The sequence below is a fragment of the Parasteatoda tepidariorum genome, chromosome 9 (assembly GCF_982258835.1).
Source record: "Parasteatoda tepidariorum strain Cologne lab strain chromosome 9, Ptep-v5.0, whole genome shotgun sequence".
Taxonomy (NCBI): Eukaryota; Metazoa; Arthropoda; class Arachnida; order Araneae; family Theridiidae; genus Parasteatoda; species Parasteatoda tepidariorum.
The window spans coordinates 82080408-82094421 of record NC_141763.1 but is presented as its reverse complement, the minus strand read 5'-3'; the positions used below and the strand labels follow the sequence as shown (position 1 = coordinate 82094421).

At 32.0% G+C, this 14014-nt stretch overlaps 1 protein-coding gene across 4 annotated transcripts in view; it reads right to left on the bottom strand.

The window, feature by feature from the left end:
• Positions 1-11117, bottom strand: part of Sec15 (exocyst complex component Sec15) — a 42232-nt gene extending 31115 nt beyond the window's left edge. Inside the window, exon 1 of one of the 4 annotated variants that reach the window (XM_016056147.5) lies at positions 10663-11117. In XM_016056147.5, coding sequence (XP_015911633.1) covers positions 10663-11054 — 392 coding nt within the window. In that variant the 5' untranslated portion in view covers positions 11055-11117. Of the gene's footprint in view, positions 1-440; positions 591-872; positions 1040-4981; positions 5187-10662 lie in introns of those variants that run through there. The other 3 variants (XM_016056149.5, XM_016056148.5, XM_016056150.5) reach the window with 3 other exon arrangements.
• Between the last annotated feature and the right edge of the window lie 2897 nt (positions 11118-14014).

Sequence of the window (14014 nt, the reverse complement as noted above, 5' to 3'; positions counted from 1 at the left end):
TATAATCTGCTGTCTCACAGAAAAATTTAAATTAAAGAGGAGTTTTCAAATATAAAGTTCAAATGATCATAATAAAATATCTAGCATTTGACAAAAATAATTTATTGCTTTTAATAACTAACAGAGATATCTAGATTAGATTTTAAAAATATTCTTGACAAAACAGTTCTTATTCAACAAAAATAATAATTTTCTGCCTCAAATAACACACACAAAAAAAAATCAAAATTAACAATGTACAGTTTTTAAAAACAATTTGCAAATGATCTTCATAAATAAAATGTCAAGCATTTGAAAAAAATAATAATTGGCCACATTAAATAACAAGCAGAGATATCTAAACTAACAATGTGTAAATATTAAGTAAAACTAGCAGTAATCTCTGTAGTAAAAGATCAAGCGAGGACAAAAAAAAAAAAAAGTTAAGCATAATTCCATACATCACACTTTGACATGACAAAATAGATGGATCAATCTCTGATATCTTCAAAATTTCGCTCGAATTTCGATTCATAATATTTGAAGAAACATTTGTATTGTAAATAACCTGATCTTTGGTTCGGCCTCTCTAGTTATTTAAAGATACGCATGGTAATTTAAGCGGATGCACTCAGGAAGTGTGCCAGGAAGTGCCAGCATAAGATAACTTTTTTTCACACGATCTTATTTTGTGAGATTAATATAAGCAAGAAATAGAGGAAACACACCTGCCATTAGAAAGCAAAGGATAAATTAACTTAAAGTCGACACTTTTAGTCAAATCGAACGTTTAAAAGTAAATAACTGAATTAATAAACACTACGTCAAATTCGAAACCCCGGCATATTGAAGTTAAAAATATATTAATAGAGAGATAAACATGTAATCAATACCTAACAACTAATCCAACGCTACTGGTATCAGAAGTTTCTAATTCATATAGCAAAAGTTCGTGTTCTGAGTGAGGATTTCGACTAGAATTAAATGAACTGTCATTTATTACATCTTCCGCCATGATACTACAGAATCACATTGTTGTGTTGCCATTTAGGAGTTAGTATCAAGCCTTTTATTGAGAAGTAAATAAATAAACAAAAAAAAGATTTAAATTAATTTATTTGCACCACAGAACTCATATGTTATTTTTACTACTCGCAGAAAGTCCCACAGTGAACTGATCGTTAAGACACGGTTCCCAGCAGATCACTGAAGTCAAGCATCGCTGGCTGCGGTCAGTGCGTGGGTGGGTGACCACTTGGATCAGTCTGCGTAGGGACCGAGGGTGTGCGGTATTGGTCCTCGTTAAACTGTGCTACCTTAAAGTGCTCGACTTCGCTTGCAGGTCATTGGGCTAAAGAAGCGGGGGTGCTAACCCCTCTGCAGAGGATCAAAATTGTGATGGCAAGTCTTCGGATCATCCTCAAGGATGCTTCCCAGACCGTCGTCAATAGCCCATTGTGCAGCTCTAGTGCGATGTAAATGAACTACAACTACTACAACTACTCGCAGAAAATGTGATTAAGTAAATTCATCACAAATTCTTTCACGTCACCATAGTTAAATTGAAGATCCAGTGTAAGAATCCTTGCTATCGATGCTATCCGTGCTCGTCTTATTAGAGAATTGCTGATGTTGTTAATTTACGTTGCACTAGAGCTGCACAATGGGCTATTGGCGACGGTCTGGGAAACATCCCTGAGGATGATCTGAAGACATGCCATCACAATTTTGATCCTCTGCAGAGGGGTTAGCACCCCCGCTTCGGTAGCCCAATGACCTGCAAGCGAAGTCGAGGACTTTTCGGTAGAACAGTTTAACGAGGACCAATACCGCACACCCTTGGTCCCTACGCAGACTGATCCAAGTGGTCACCCACCCACACACTGGCCGTAGCCAGTGATGCTTGACTTCGGCGATCTGCTGGGAACCGTGTTTTAACGATCACTCCACTGCGGGACCTCATTAGAGAAAAAGACAAGTTTTGGTCAGTAAAATAACACATCTTCATTAATTTTGCAATTGTGAAAGCTACGACTGCATTTTTTGTTGATGAGAAAAACTCGATATCGACAGCACTCATCACAAGTCACCTCCAGATTCAAACTCGACATACAAAAAGGCTTGTGGTGAAACTTTAAAAATTTCTCATTTCCTTTTTCAAAATAATCTTTGTAAGTTTTTCAAATCTCTTTTTCATTAATATTTTTTTAACATCTAGTCTGAAACACACAAATAGTCCCTGTAGAACATCTGAGAGGGGAGGTGGTCTACAGGACTACAGGCTCAAAACACAGAATCAATGCGCAAAAAATTCACTCGTGGTAATAAATCTGAAAATAATAAAAGAAATCGAACGTGCATCTTTTCCATTTAAATAGGAAATTAAAATAACCATTTTTCTCCCTCTCTCAGCATTATCCTGCGTCCGTAAATTTTGCCCATAATATAAATAAAACAAAGAAATAAATAAAGGTAACAGTACATGAACAAAAATTGTAGTCGAATCTATTTTTAGATAAAGGACAGAGGGAATTATTTGGTTTTGCAAAGTAAAAATAATTGAAAAAAAGTAAAATCACTAGGCTAGTTCAACCCTGCTGGTCTAATATTTAACATTCATTCAAATTTAATTTATTTTATACAGTTAAATCTTTTACTCTTTGTAGCATTTAAATTAATTGTTTAACTATTATTGCTCCATATGCGATATTAAGTTTAAAAAATACTGGTAAAATTATTTTATTTCTCATTTATTCACCATTCGTATTCACGATAATGTGTTTTATTAAAGTTTTAGCTTAACACTAATTTCTTGTGGCATCATGAATTAAAACCCATTTTTTCTTTTCATTTTCTAAAAATAATGTTTCGTAATTTTTTCTATTAAATTGAAAATTTTATTTTATAGCCTTTAGCTTAATCGTCTCATTATTTTCTTAAACACTTAAACACAGTAGTCGAAATTATCACAGACTATAGCTTAACAAACAGAAATTCCTTGGAGTAACTCACACTTGAATTCTGAACTATGTAAATCACTTAAATACATATAATTTGACTCCTCTTAACTTAAGGAAAAAATTTCGCGAATTTGAAAAATAAATAAATGAATAAAAATCCGATCAGCTCCAGTATTTACTGAAGGAGAGAATAATGCAACTAATGGATGAAGATAAAAGTAACTTGTTAAAAAAAATAATGATAATAATAAAAAAAATAGATAAGCCCATGTAAGTGCGAAGCGTGATACCGGTATCTTCCATTAAATAGTTGTAAAAGTGCATCGATAAAACATTGAAATAGTTATTTACTATGGGAATTTACTAAAAAAATGTGCCTCTTAAAAAACACACAGCTAAAAAGCATCTCCGGTCAAATTTGAGTGTCATAAAATAGAAATTCATATCTTGTTTTATATAAAACCTATCACCCTTGTAAAACTTTTGTTTTTTTCCCATATATAGTTTTCTTTTTTATAATATTTTATTATTTGTGCATATATATATATATATATATATATATTTACACTCTCTGACAATCCTCTACTTCTTGACATAAAATTTAGAAAGACATAACGTAGTAGAGCGATAGTTTCGGATCTTGATAAAAATTTAATTTGTATATTCAATGTATTTTTTATCACAGCATTTAAAAAATTATTTTGTTACTAAAAATTGTCATAATTTAGAAGTTTTATTTAATTATTATTATTTTTAATTTGTTTATTCACGCAAAAAGAATTTTTTTTTTTTTTAAATCAACCTATTAATGTTCAACTCGAAATATTTTTAATTACATTTTGTTTTCCAATAGTAAATGTCACTAAGTAAATAAAATAAATGAATAGTAAGTAAATAAAAGTAAGTAAATAAAACTAAGTAAATAAAATAAAGTACAAAATATAAAAATCTTTGTATTAAAACATATTGTTTTATTTGAAAAATGCATAAAATTAAAATTTTAAGACTATCTGCAGAACACTGTTTAAAAAAAATAGTAATAAAATCACAATGAATGTGAGTATTCAAGAAAAAAGAATTATTGCCCCTAAAATATTTTCTATAAATATAAGCTTATTTATGATAAACAAGCTTACATTTAGCAATTCAAACAAACATTATTTTCTTACTAACTTAAGCAAGCAAATAAACTTAATATTTATCTCATAAACAACGTATAAACCCAATTTGAGAAGGAATTGGCGGGGGGGGGGTGCATTTATCCTGAATGCGTGATACGTGCTGACATTTATAAAAATTTAACTGAAAATTAAACTTTAAAATTTATGATAAAAAAAACAGCAAATTTTTAAGCAGCTCGTGTATTTTTAGAGCCGTCTCTTAAAAGCGGCACTGAAGACTTTGATGTAGAAATGGAAAAAAATAGAATAAAAAACTTCATTAATTTTTAGGCGCACAATTTTCATTAAACATATTTTTATTAACTTTTTTCATTATTTTGTACTAAGTTAGATGAAAAATGTTATATTTAATATTTTCATAATTTATGGTTGTGAAAAACAACATGAAACACTACAATAATTTTTACACAAGTTTTTTACAATAATGTTAATTTCCAAAGAATAATTTTTCAAATTTGTTGTTATTTAGATTTTAGAGAAACAGTTATTCATCATTGAACTTCCATAAATTTACAAAAAAAAAAAACAATTATTGATAAATTTTTGAATGTGAATGATTTTTTTAAATTACTTTTTTTGGATTTTATATTTTATTAAAAATATACTTCCAATAAACAAACAGATTTTTTTTCGTAACTCTTAGGTTGTTTCTTACAATTAAAAAATACCAAAATATATTTTTGCTCGTAATTAGAGCGTCAGAAAGAAAAAAAAATTATAAAAGGGGCACCTATCTACCGGTGTCCCATCTACGTCTGAGGGTTAAAGGGATAAAATAAAGAAAAATGTTCTTTCTTTTAGCTGCAATTTTGTTTTGCTCGCAATGTTTACATTTAAAATATCTGAATTAAGCTAACTTACGATGCATGTGGAATGATGTCTAACACACTGAGACGCTTTTCGGCAGTGATGACAGAAATATATTTCATAAGGATGGCGTTCGTTTCGTTCGAATCATCCTCGTAAGAAGACATTGATCTACGATCCAAGCGTAAAATGTGCCGTAATGCGGATATACAAGTTTCGTAAAAATGTTTTAAGCGCTTTCGAGGATGTGATCTTTCCGAATCAGAGGAGTGATTCATTATCCTCCAGAAATGATTCTGGTGCCCTACTAAACTTAGAAAAGCTGAGTACACAAAAATTCTTTCTCGATTTAAACCGTATATGATAAAACACACCTGTGAATTGTTAGTGTTTAAGAACGTAAACGGTGTAAACTTATTTTAGAATTTCTACTATGAATTTCAAAAAAATTTTGTTGCATTATTTCTTTTTTATGTCCTTAATCTGCATTTTTAGAATCCTTATGAAAAATTATGAAAAAAATTAGTGTATTGAGAGCCACGAATTAATTTTTAAGGGAAAAAAAATAGAAAATATAAATTAACGAATCACTCCAGAGGAAGGCAGAACTATAAGCATCAAAACCTGTTTGATTGCTAGAGGTAAGTGAGAACTGGTGAAGAGTGATTATTAAAAACAACTTATCAACTTTGATTAAATGTTTTGAATATCCACTTTCTCAGCAGTAATTCGTTAGACGATCCCAAATATGTATAATTTTTTGATTATATATTTGAAGAGAGCGGTGGTGGCTACAGGTGTGGTGGCTCAGGGGATAGAGCGTTCACCTTCCAATGAGGTGAACCGGGTTCGAATCCCAGAGCTGACTGGTCGATACGAATTCCGCACTCGGCTAACACTGACCATTGTGCTGACGTGAAATATCCACAGTAGTAGACGGATCATTGGTTAGAGTCCCCTTGCCGCCAAGCTAACCATGCGAGGTTTTAGTGGTTTTGCTCTCCATATAACGCATATGCTAGTTAGTTCCCTCAATGCTTCACAAAGGCAAATTTCTCCCGATACTTGATCCAGAAGCTCTCTTGTCTTCTGGATTGGGTTTAAAGTTACAAGGCTGCGGAGATGAACATTGGTAGTTGTTAACCCAAAATTGGGTCAGCTGTTCAAAGACAGTTATAAAATATTTGAAAAAAACTAAGTATCGTAAGGATGGTGATTATGGCTCGTTGTTATGGATTATGGTGATATAGATTTGTTTCTAAAAAGACATTGAAACTTAAAGGGGAAAATTTTTTTGAATAGTTTAGACAAACAGTTTGGGGAGAAATTTATAACCTGTTGATTAATTTGTTTGCCAAATTTTCAAAAGCATTCTTTTTAATTTACCTGTTTAAGATTATAAATTTGAACGATGTTTCTCAAGTATTTTTGAAAGCTACTTAAAATATCATGTTAACGCCAGAGCCAGTTTTTCACGTGGTTTCCAGAAAATCTGACCAGCTTCGCTTCAAATGAATAAATCAGCTCGAAACTTCAGTAGAACATGTTTAGAGATTTATTTTATGTCATTATTAAACAAAAGTTTTTCTAATTTTTTTAAAAAATTCTATTAATTTTAAAGCGTTTAAATGCAAATGAGCCGTACTTAATCGTTGAATCTCAAAGATGGTACTACCAATCGCAATACGTACCGCAACTGGCTTGCTTAATCAGTTAAATATAATTTTTAAAAAGATTTTGAGGGTTTTAGAAAAAAATAATTATACACACATAATTCTAGTATAATATTTATAATTCCACACACACACTTTTAATGATAGTCCTTGTTTTAATGAATTGGTGTGATTTTGCTGAGAAGCTATTGTTGTTGTTGTTTCTATTGCCTTCTTGCCCTGCCAGCAAGCCTGCTTGGGAAACCAAGCAAATTAAGGCAGAGGGTGCGCTTCTTGTTTTTCAGTGGCACCATCTATGGTCATTCGATGAATATGGGATGCGGTTTAAGATACACACACACGTCCCAACCCGCTTTACAGGGCGGACCCATTCATACATCCAATCATTCATCCACAGATCGTAATTTTGACCTGAACCAGAGAACAATCAATTTCCAATTCAGCACCGGTGTCCCATCTGCGACAACGGATTAAACAAAACGTATTTTCAGTTTCATTCAATGTAAAATATGTGTTTTTAATACATACATTCTCAATTATTTCCACTTCTTTTTAACAAAAAATGTATTTTATATCGTTCTATAGCTCGCATAACAATTTATGTATTTTTTTATTTTTATTTTAGGAAGGTATTGATTTGTTATGGGAACTTGGAGGACTTTGTGACCCCGACAGATTTAACGTACATCAGTCACCATTTACTACACAGGGTTTCGACGACCGACGAGACTCCGAGGCACAGGGACGTAGCTGAAGAGGGTCTGAAGGGGTCCAGATCCCTGCCCCCAAATTTTTCAACACATGAAATTACTTATATAATTTTTGATCTGATACAGATATAACCAATTCTTGATTCATGTTTTAAATCTTAATTCGATTTTCTACATTAGCTTCGTGGTTTCAATTTAAAATAAAAGCTAATCTGCCGAATAAAAAGTTTTTTTATTTTGAAAGTTGTAATCGATTCAATAAACAGGACTTGCAATATTTAGAAATTGTGATGCGGATATAATTAAATTTCTTTAAAATTTCAGATTGTTTCATCAAAAAAATTAGATCATTAAATATTTTTTATACCACGCTATTTAAAAATATTACAAAAATATTATTACTATGTAATAAAAATAATTAATAATAGTTAAAAATATTAAATAATAATTGAAATTATTAAATAATAATTAAAAATATTAAATAATAATTGAAATTATTAAATAATAATTAAAAATATTAAATAATAATTAAATTAGTTTCGTTCATAAAACTCTCGACATTATCGCGTCCAATGTTTCACCTTTTCAAGTAAATAAAATTTTTACAACCCCAATACACGATCTTTCTCCTTTCCTTTCCTTTAGAGTCAGATTAAGTTTATAACATCGCTTTATTTTGTTACTCTAAGCAAGCAATGTTGCTTAAGTTTGTAGCAGAACTGCTTCCGATTTCTTGAGCTATAAAACTTAACATTCAAACAACTTTATTATCTTTTGCATTATAAGTTTTAAAACAACAGAACTTTTAACACGAATTGTTGGAGTTTGGGTCTTTGACATGAAAAAAAGAAGGAATGTTTTAAACTGTTTCTGATAGTTTTTAAGCGGGCATTGAATTAAATAAAAATTAAATGTTAAGTGTTCGTTATAGCCGTGGTTAAATCATGATGTGTCATATTAATGAAAATACAAAGAATAAAAGTAGAAGGGGAAAAAAAACCCTATTCTTTTACAATTGTGAAAACTTATTCAAATAACAATTCTAGTTTTGACTCTATGGCATTTTTACGGTTTAGGTTCGCAAAAGAAAAACAGTTTTATCTCGTTTCGATAGATCATGCAATCATAACGCCACAGGCTAATCTATGATTCATTATGTCAGTAAAGAGAAGGTAACAGTTTGTTCGATAATTTTCATTAAAAAGAAATCTCAAAGGCACTTTGAAATGAAATAGATTTAATGCATCGCGTAAGAATAATTTAATCGTTTCATCTCATTTTGAAATATACTTCAAAATAGGTAGACAAAAGAAGAATACAACGTTTTATGTTTTCTTTTTTATTATAATCGATACAAATTGTAGCCAACAATTTTAAAACATAAAATTTTCCAAAGCTTCTAAAGTTATAGAAAATTCTGTTACCATAAAATTAACAAGGTAATGCTGCACAATAACTTACACAGTATTATTTCATTTCTTCTTGTTGTTGTCGTTGGATATTAAGGGCAGGGGTGCGATTGTTCTTGTTTTCCAGTGGCGAAATCTACAGCCAACAGTTCGAATTCTACCACACCCATACGTCGCATCTGTTTATAGGACGGACCCATTCTTATATCCATTCATCCACAGATTGTAATTTTGACCTAAACCAGAGAACCAGCAATCGACAAATCAGTACCCGCAGCAGACACCATTTACTACACGGAGAGTCTTCGGCCGGCTGGATTCGAACTCCTGTTCCAAAAGTGAGTCCAGTGCCCTGCTAGCCAGGCTATCCCTACTAATTAAATTTCTTGCTAGGGATAAATCAGGCGATGTTGCATTGATATAGAACGTTTCTAAATTCAAATCTCATCCGAGATTTTGGATCAGTACACTGTTTTTTAGCCAGCAGAGATGGTACAAAAACATCCTCAACCGCACGAGACAGACGAATCACTGACTTAAGAGTTCGATTGCCGTCGGATTAACTACGAGATTTTCTTTTTGTTTTCCCCACCGTGTAACGTAAATGGCAGTTTCATTCAAGAAACATAGAATAAGTTTGCCATAATACTCAACATAGAAGTTGCCTAGCCTTCTGAATTAGGTTCAAAATTGAAAGGATACTGGAGTTTACGTGAATTGCTTCGAATTTACAATTATCAATCCCAAAGTAAGTACCATCAACTGGGGTAACTGGCCTTTGCAAGCAACTTTGTGGCAAAAAATAAAAACAAGTAATGTAACGAGAAAAATAATTTAAAGTCAATTCCTACTTAGGTTACAAAGAAAAATTTTATTTAATCAGTTTTCCTTGTTAGTATAAGCAGAATGGGAATCAACGAGTTCTTCGAATGAATCAAATTTCGTGTGCTAATGCTTTAAAAATAGTGACCCATGGCTTCAATATTTTTAATGGAATCCATATAAAACTAAAATTAATAACGGTTAAATTTAATTAATGAATTAATACTTGAAAAAACTGTATTAACATCAAGTGTCACCCACTACAAGTTTTGAAAAAATGTATTTGAACTTCAATGGAAGAAATAATAGTATTTTATTACCGATTGAAAATTTGAACAAGATATAGGGAGAGTGTGAACTAATAGTAGGAATTGAAAAAGTAATCATATCTGCTGTATCTAGACAGAAAAAATGAATAAATAAAAAGCTGAATATAATTTATTCATTGAAGGAACAAAAAGGGGAAAAGATAGCATGATTGCATCTATTTATGCAATTGTGTAATGTTTTTTGGTTAGTAGGGCTATCGGGCGAACCGTGAGAGATTTTCGTGTTTTCTCACCATTGTAACGTAAATGCGGATAGGTTCATTAAAGAAATATAATGCAAGTTTGTCATAATACATGACATGGACACATAGAGGTTGCCTAGCCTTCTGAATTGGGTTCAAAATTGAAAAGATATAGGAGTTAAAGTGAATAGATTCAAATTTACTATTATTAATTACAAAGTAAGTACCATTAATAGGGGGTAATTTTAGCATTTGTTTTTGCATGTCAAACTATCGCTAAATGTGAAGGAAAAAAAAATCGCATCTCCTGTAGTTAAGAAAAAAAGAAATGAATATCACTTATTTATTGAAGGAACAATAAAGTTTAATAAATACAATAATACTACCTTTATCGTTTAAAGGGGTAAACTTACCGACAAATTTGCAGCAATTACCACATTTGACAGTCTTTAAGTTATGAGAACTTTTAAAACTACCATGATTAATATCCAAGTATTGGTTAGTATGTAACGTTGTAATAGAGTTACACTAATGGGCTATTGGCCACAGTAAATCTAAGTAATATCTTCGAAATGATATCGTTTAATCAAATCAAAATGTTTGATCTTACCTTATGGTGGGTGATATGGCAAATAAGACATCATTGGAATCTTCAATATCCTTAACATAGAGTTCATGTCTTCTTAAATGGACATCCTCTGTGAAACTCACAGATGAGTTTATTTCAATCGACTTATAACTCACAGACAAAAGGTCAACTTCCTCATCTGAATCAGAATCTCTGGAATCATTTGTACTGCTTGTAATGCTCCTTTCTAATTCTTTTTTAGGTGGGGTTTTCTCACTTTTAGGGGTGCTGCTAAAAACATTTGGTTTCGTTGATCGAAGTGATATATTACTAGGCGATCTCGATACGCCTATTCTCTGAAAACCAGGGTGCTCGATAGGCTTGAAAATATTGACAGCACCTCCTGATTTCGGTGATCTGTCGATTTTCCCCATTCTTGAGCATTGAAAAGGGAAGGGGCGTTTGCTGAAACCTCTAACATCATTAAATTCATGGCGAACGAAAAACAAAAAAACTATGGATAGAGTTGTTGTTTTATCAGAACAAGAAAATGCGAATGTTATCGAGAGTGTGGTGTAACCATAGCGATTATCATTTGCGAAGGTGAAGCAGTTTTTACATATTTGTTTCGAAATATTTTTTTTCACTCTTTAGGGAAGCATTATTACTATTATTATTTTTTTTAATAAACTAATAAACTTTTTAATAAATTATTATTATTATGTAAACACATTTTATTAATATGTTAAGCGTAACGAAATGAAAGAATACTTGAATTGGAAAGCTGTACTTAAAAAAAAAGATTTCAACTTCAGAATACAGAATGTGTAACACAATAGGAAGTAATTTTACCTGTCTATATGTAACGGTAATCTTATATCATATAACAGGTAGCATTGGAAACAGTTTTTATCTTTCTTCAATCTTTATATTTTTAAAAATTTCGAAATAAATATTATAAGATTTATATCCGGCTGCAACATCTAATCTTTCTTATTTTTCATTAATTCATTTTTTTTTTGTGTCATAGATTTGCTATCGCTTGCATATTAAGTTCAGCGCGAGCTTATAAAAGGAAAATTGTGAGAGAGATACATTTTTCTACAACAAGGGATAAATAATTACTATTTAAAGAAAAAAAATTACAAAAAAGCACTGAAAATTGCAATTATTTTTAAACAAGTAGATATTTCTAGAAAAAAAAAACTCTTGTTAATTTTATAATTTAAAATGGTAATATCAGCTCGTTAAATTTCAACTCAGTTATTGCATTTCAGCGGGCAGTATATCAACAATCATACTTATTTCATTACAAGTTTAACAGTTAATAATTTCCTAAATAATAATAGAATCGAAATTTTTTTTAATTCCATCGAATTCCTTGTACATTTTTCTACATACCTACGTAATTTACATTTTTGGAAGAAAAAATAAAATGTAACATGAAAAAAATAAGCAAAAAAGCACTTCAAATTGCAATAACTTTCGAACAAATTAGAACTTGGAAAAAAAAATTTCTAATGTTCATTAACAAAAGTGGCTCTTTAAACACGACAAATTTCAACTCTGTAGTTGCCTTTCTGCAGCCTTTACTATTATGATCTGTTACATCGTTAACATCCGGCTCTTCTATTTATCGAAATTATCATAATTTTTTGCTTTTTATTAATTGTTGTCAAAAACTGCTTTCAAATAGGTACGGTATTACCTGCAAGTAGGGCTGCACCAAATGTTGCTGTGGGAAACGGGTATGATTACTCGGTTGCCGACTGTTATCGCAATTTAATTATTTGGTGACTAAATGGACAAGCTCGCCTAATCTTCAAATTACGATAAAATAGCATTTCTCAGCCAATTTTAATGGAACTCACGGCAATAACTAATGGTAACACAAGAGCCGCGATGGCTCAGGGGTTAGAACGTTCGCCTTTTCGAATCCCAGTGCTGACGTGAAATATCCTCAGTGGTAGACGGATCATGGGCTAGAGTCCTCTTGCCGTCAGGCTAACCTTTGGGAGGTTCTCGTGGTCTTCCTCTCCATGTAACGCAAATGCGGTAGCTCTATCAAAAAGTCCTCCACGAAGACAAATTTTTCCCAATACTCGATCCCGGAGTTCCCTTGTCTTCTGGATCGGGGTCAAAATTGGGTACGGAGTTGAACATTAGTAGTCGTAAATCCGAAATTGGGTCGGCTGTTCAACGACAGTTATAAAATAAAATTAACATGTAATTAAAATATTTTAGAAAAATGAAATAAAAGGGGATGCTCAAAGGGACGCGAACAACGTGTCCGTAATAGGAAAGCGCCCCTAGCAGCTTACGATGACATTTCCGGTCAGAGTTTTCTAGGTAATTCTGAATCATTATAATGTGCACTACTTACACTAGAAGTTTGTCCAAACATCTACAGGACACCCTGTCAAGGGATATATTGTACACATTTTATATCACTATAGATTATTCGACGTGTCTAAGACTGTTTAAAATAATGAAAAATATCCACTGGAACTAGCGAGGATAAAGACGATTACGCTAGATTCTTTTCTAGATATACTCGATTTTGAATCTAAATTTTTTTTATATATTGCACATAATTAATGTAGTTTCGCTCCTAAGTATCATTTTAATTGTTTTTAATGCATGAACAAACTAATAGACACAAAAATAAAACGAAGAAAAGAATAAAAGGAAAATTTTCAAAGGCTTCATTTTTTTTTAAAAAGGAGACTAAGAAGGAAATTTTTTTATCTGACATAAAACGAAAAACGTGGGGCGCATCGGTTTTAAAAGACGTTTACAGTTTGTGATTTTCGGTAGCAGTAAAAGCTTATTACGAAAGCGATGTGCCCCACATTTTTTGTTTCAGTTTTCGAATACGTAGGAGGATTTTTTGCAGTGATTAAAGTTGGTAACGAAAGTGATGTTAAGTTTTTGGTTTCTGTTTTGAAAGACGCAAGGGGATTCTATGCAGTGATGAGAGTTGGTTACGAAAATAATGTGTTTTGATTTAAAAGGCATGGGGTTATTTCCGGTTGCGATTGAAGTTTTTCATGAAAGTGATGAGCCAATTTTCATCCAGCGCGTTACAATCCAGTTGTCCCTCCATTTCAATGGGCAAAAGAATTAATGCAACGGAAAACAGGATACCGCTAGAACTGGTCCTCCTGTTCCCGCTCCGGTTTTGCAAGCTATCAAGCGCAACTCCAAATTTATATCTTAACTGTTTCCAATCAAATCTGTATTGTTTCTTTTTTTTAAATAAAGTTTTTTTCAAGGTTTGTAGGCTTTCCAGTCAGAGGTCTGCTTAGTGGGTCTCAGTGTGGTGGCTGGCTCTCTGCTGTCGGCCCTGCCACCCTTTGGGTTTCTGACTCCATGCTTGATTCCTCCTAAGCTC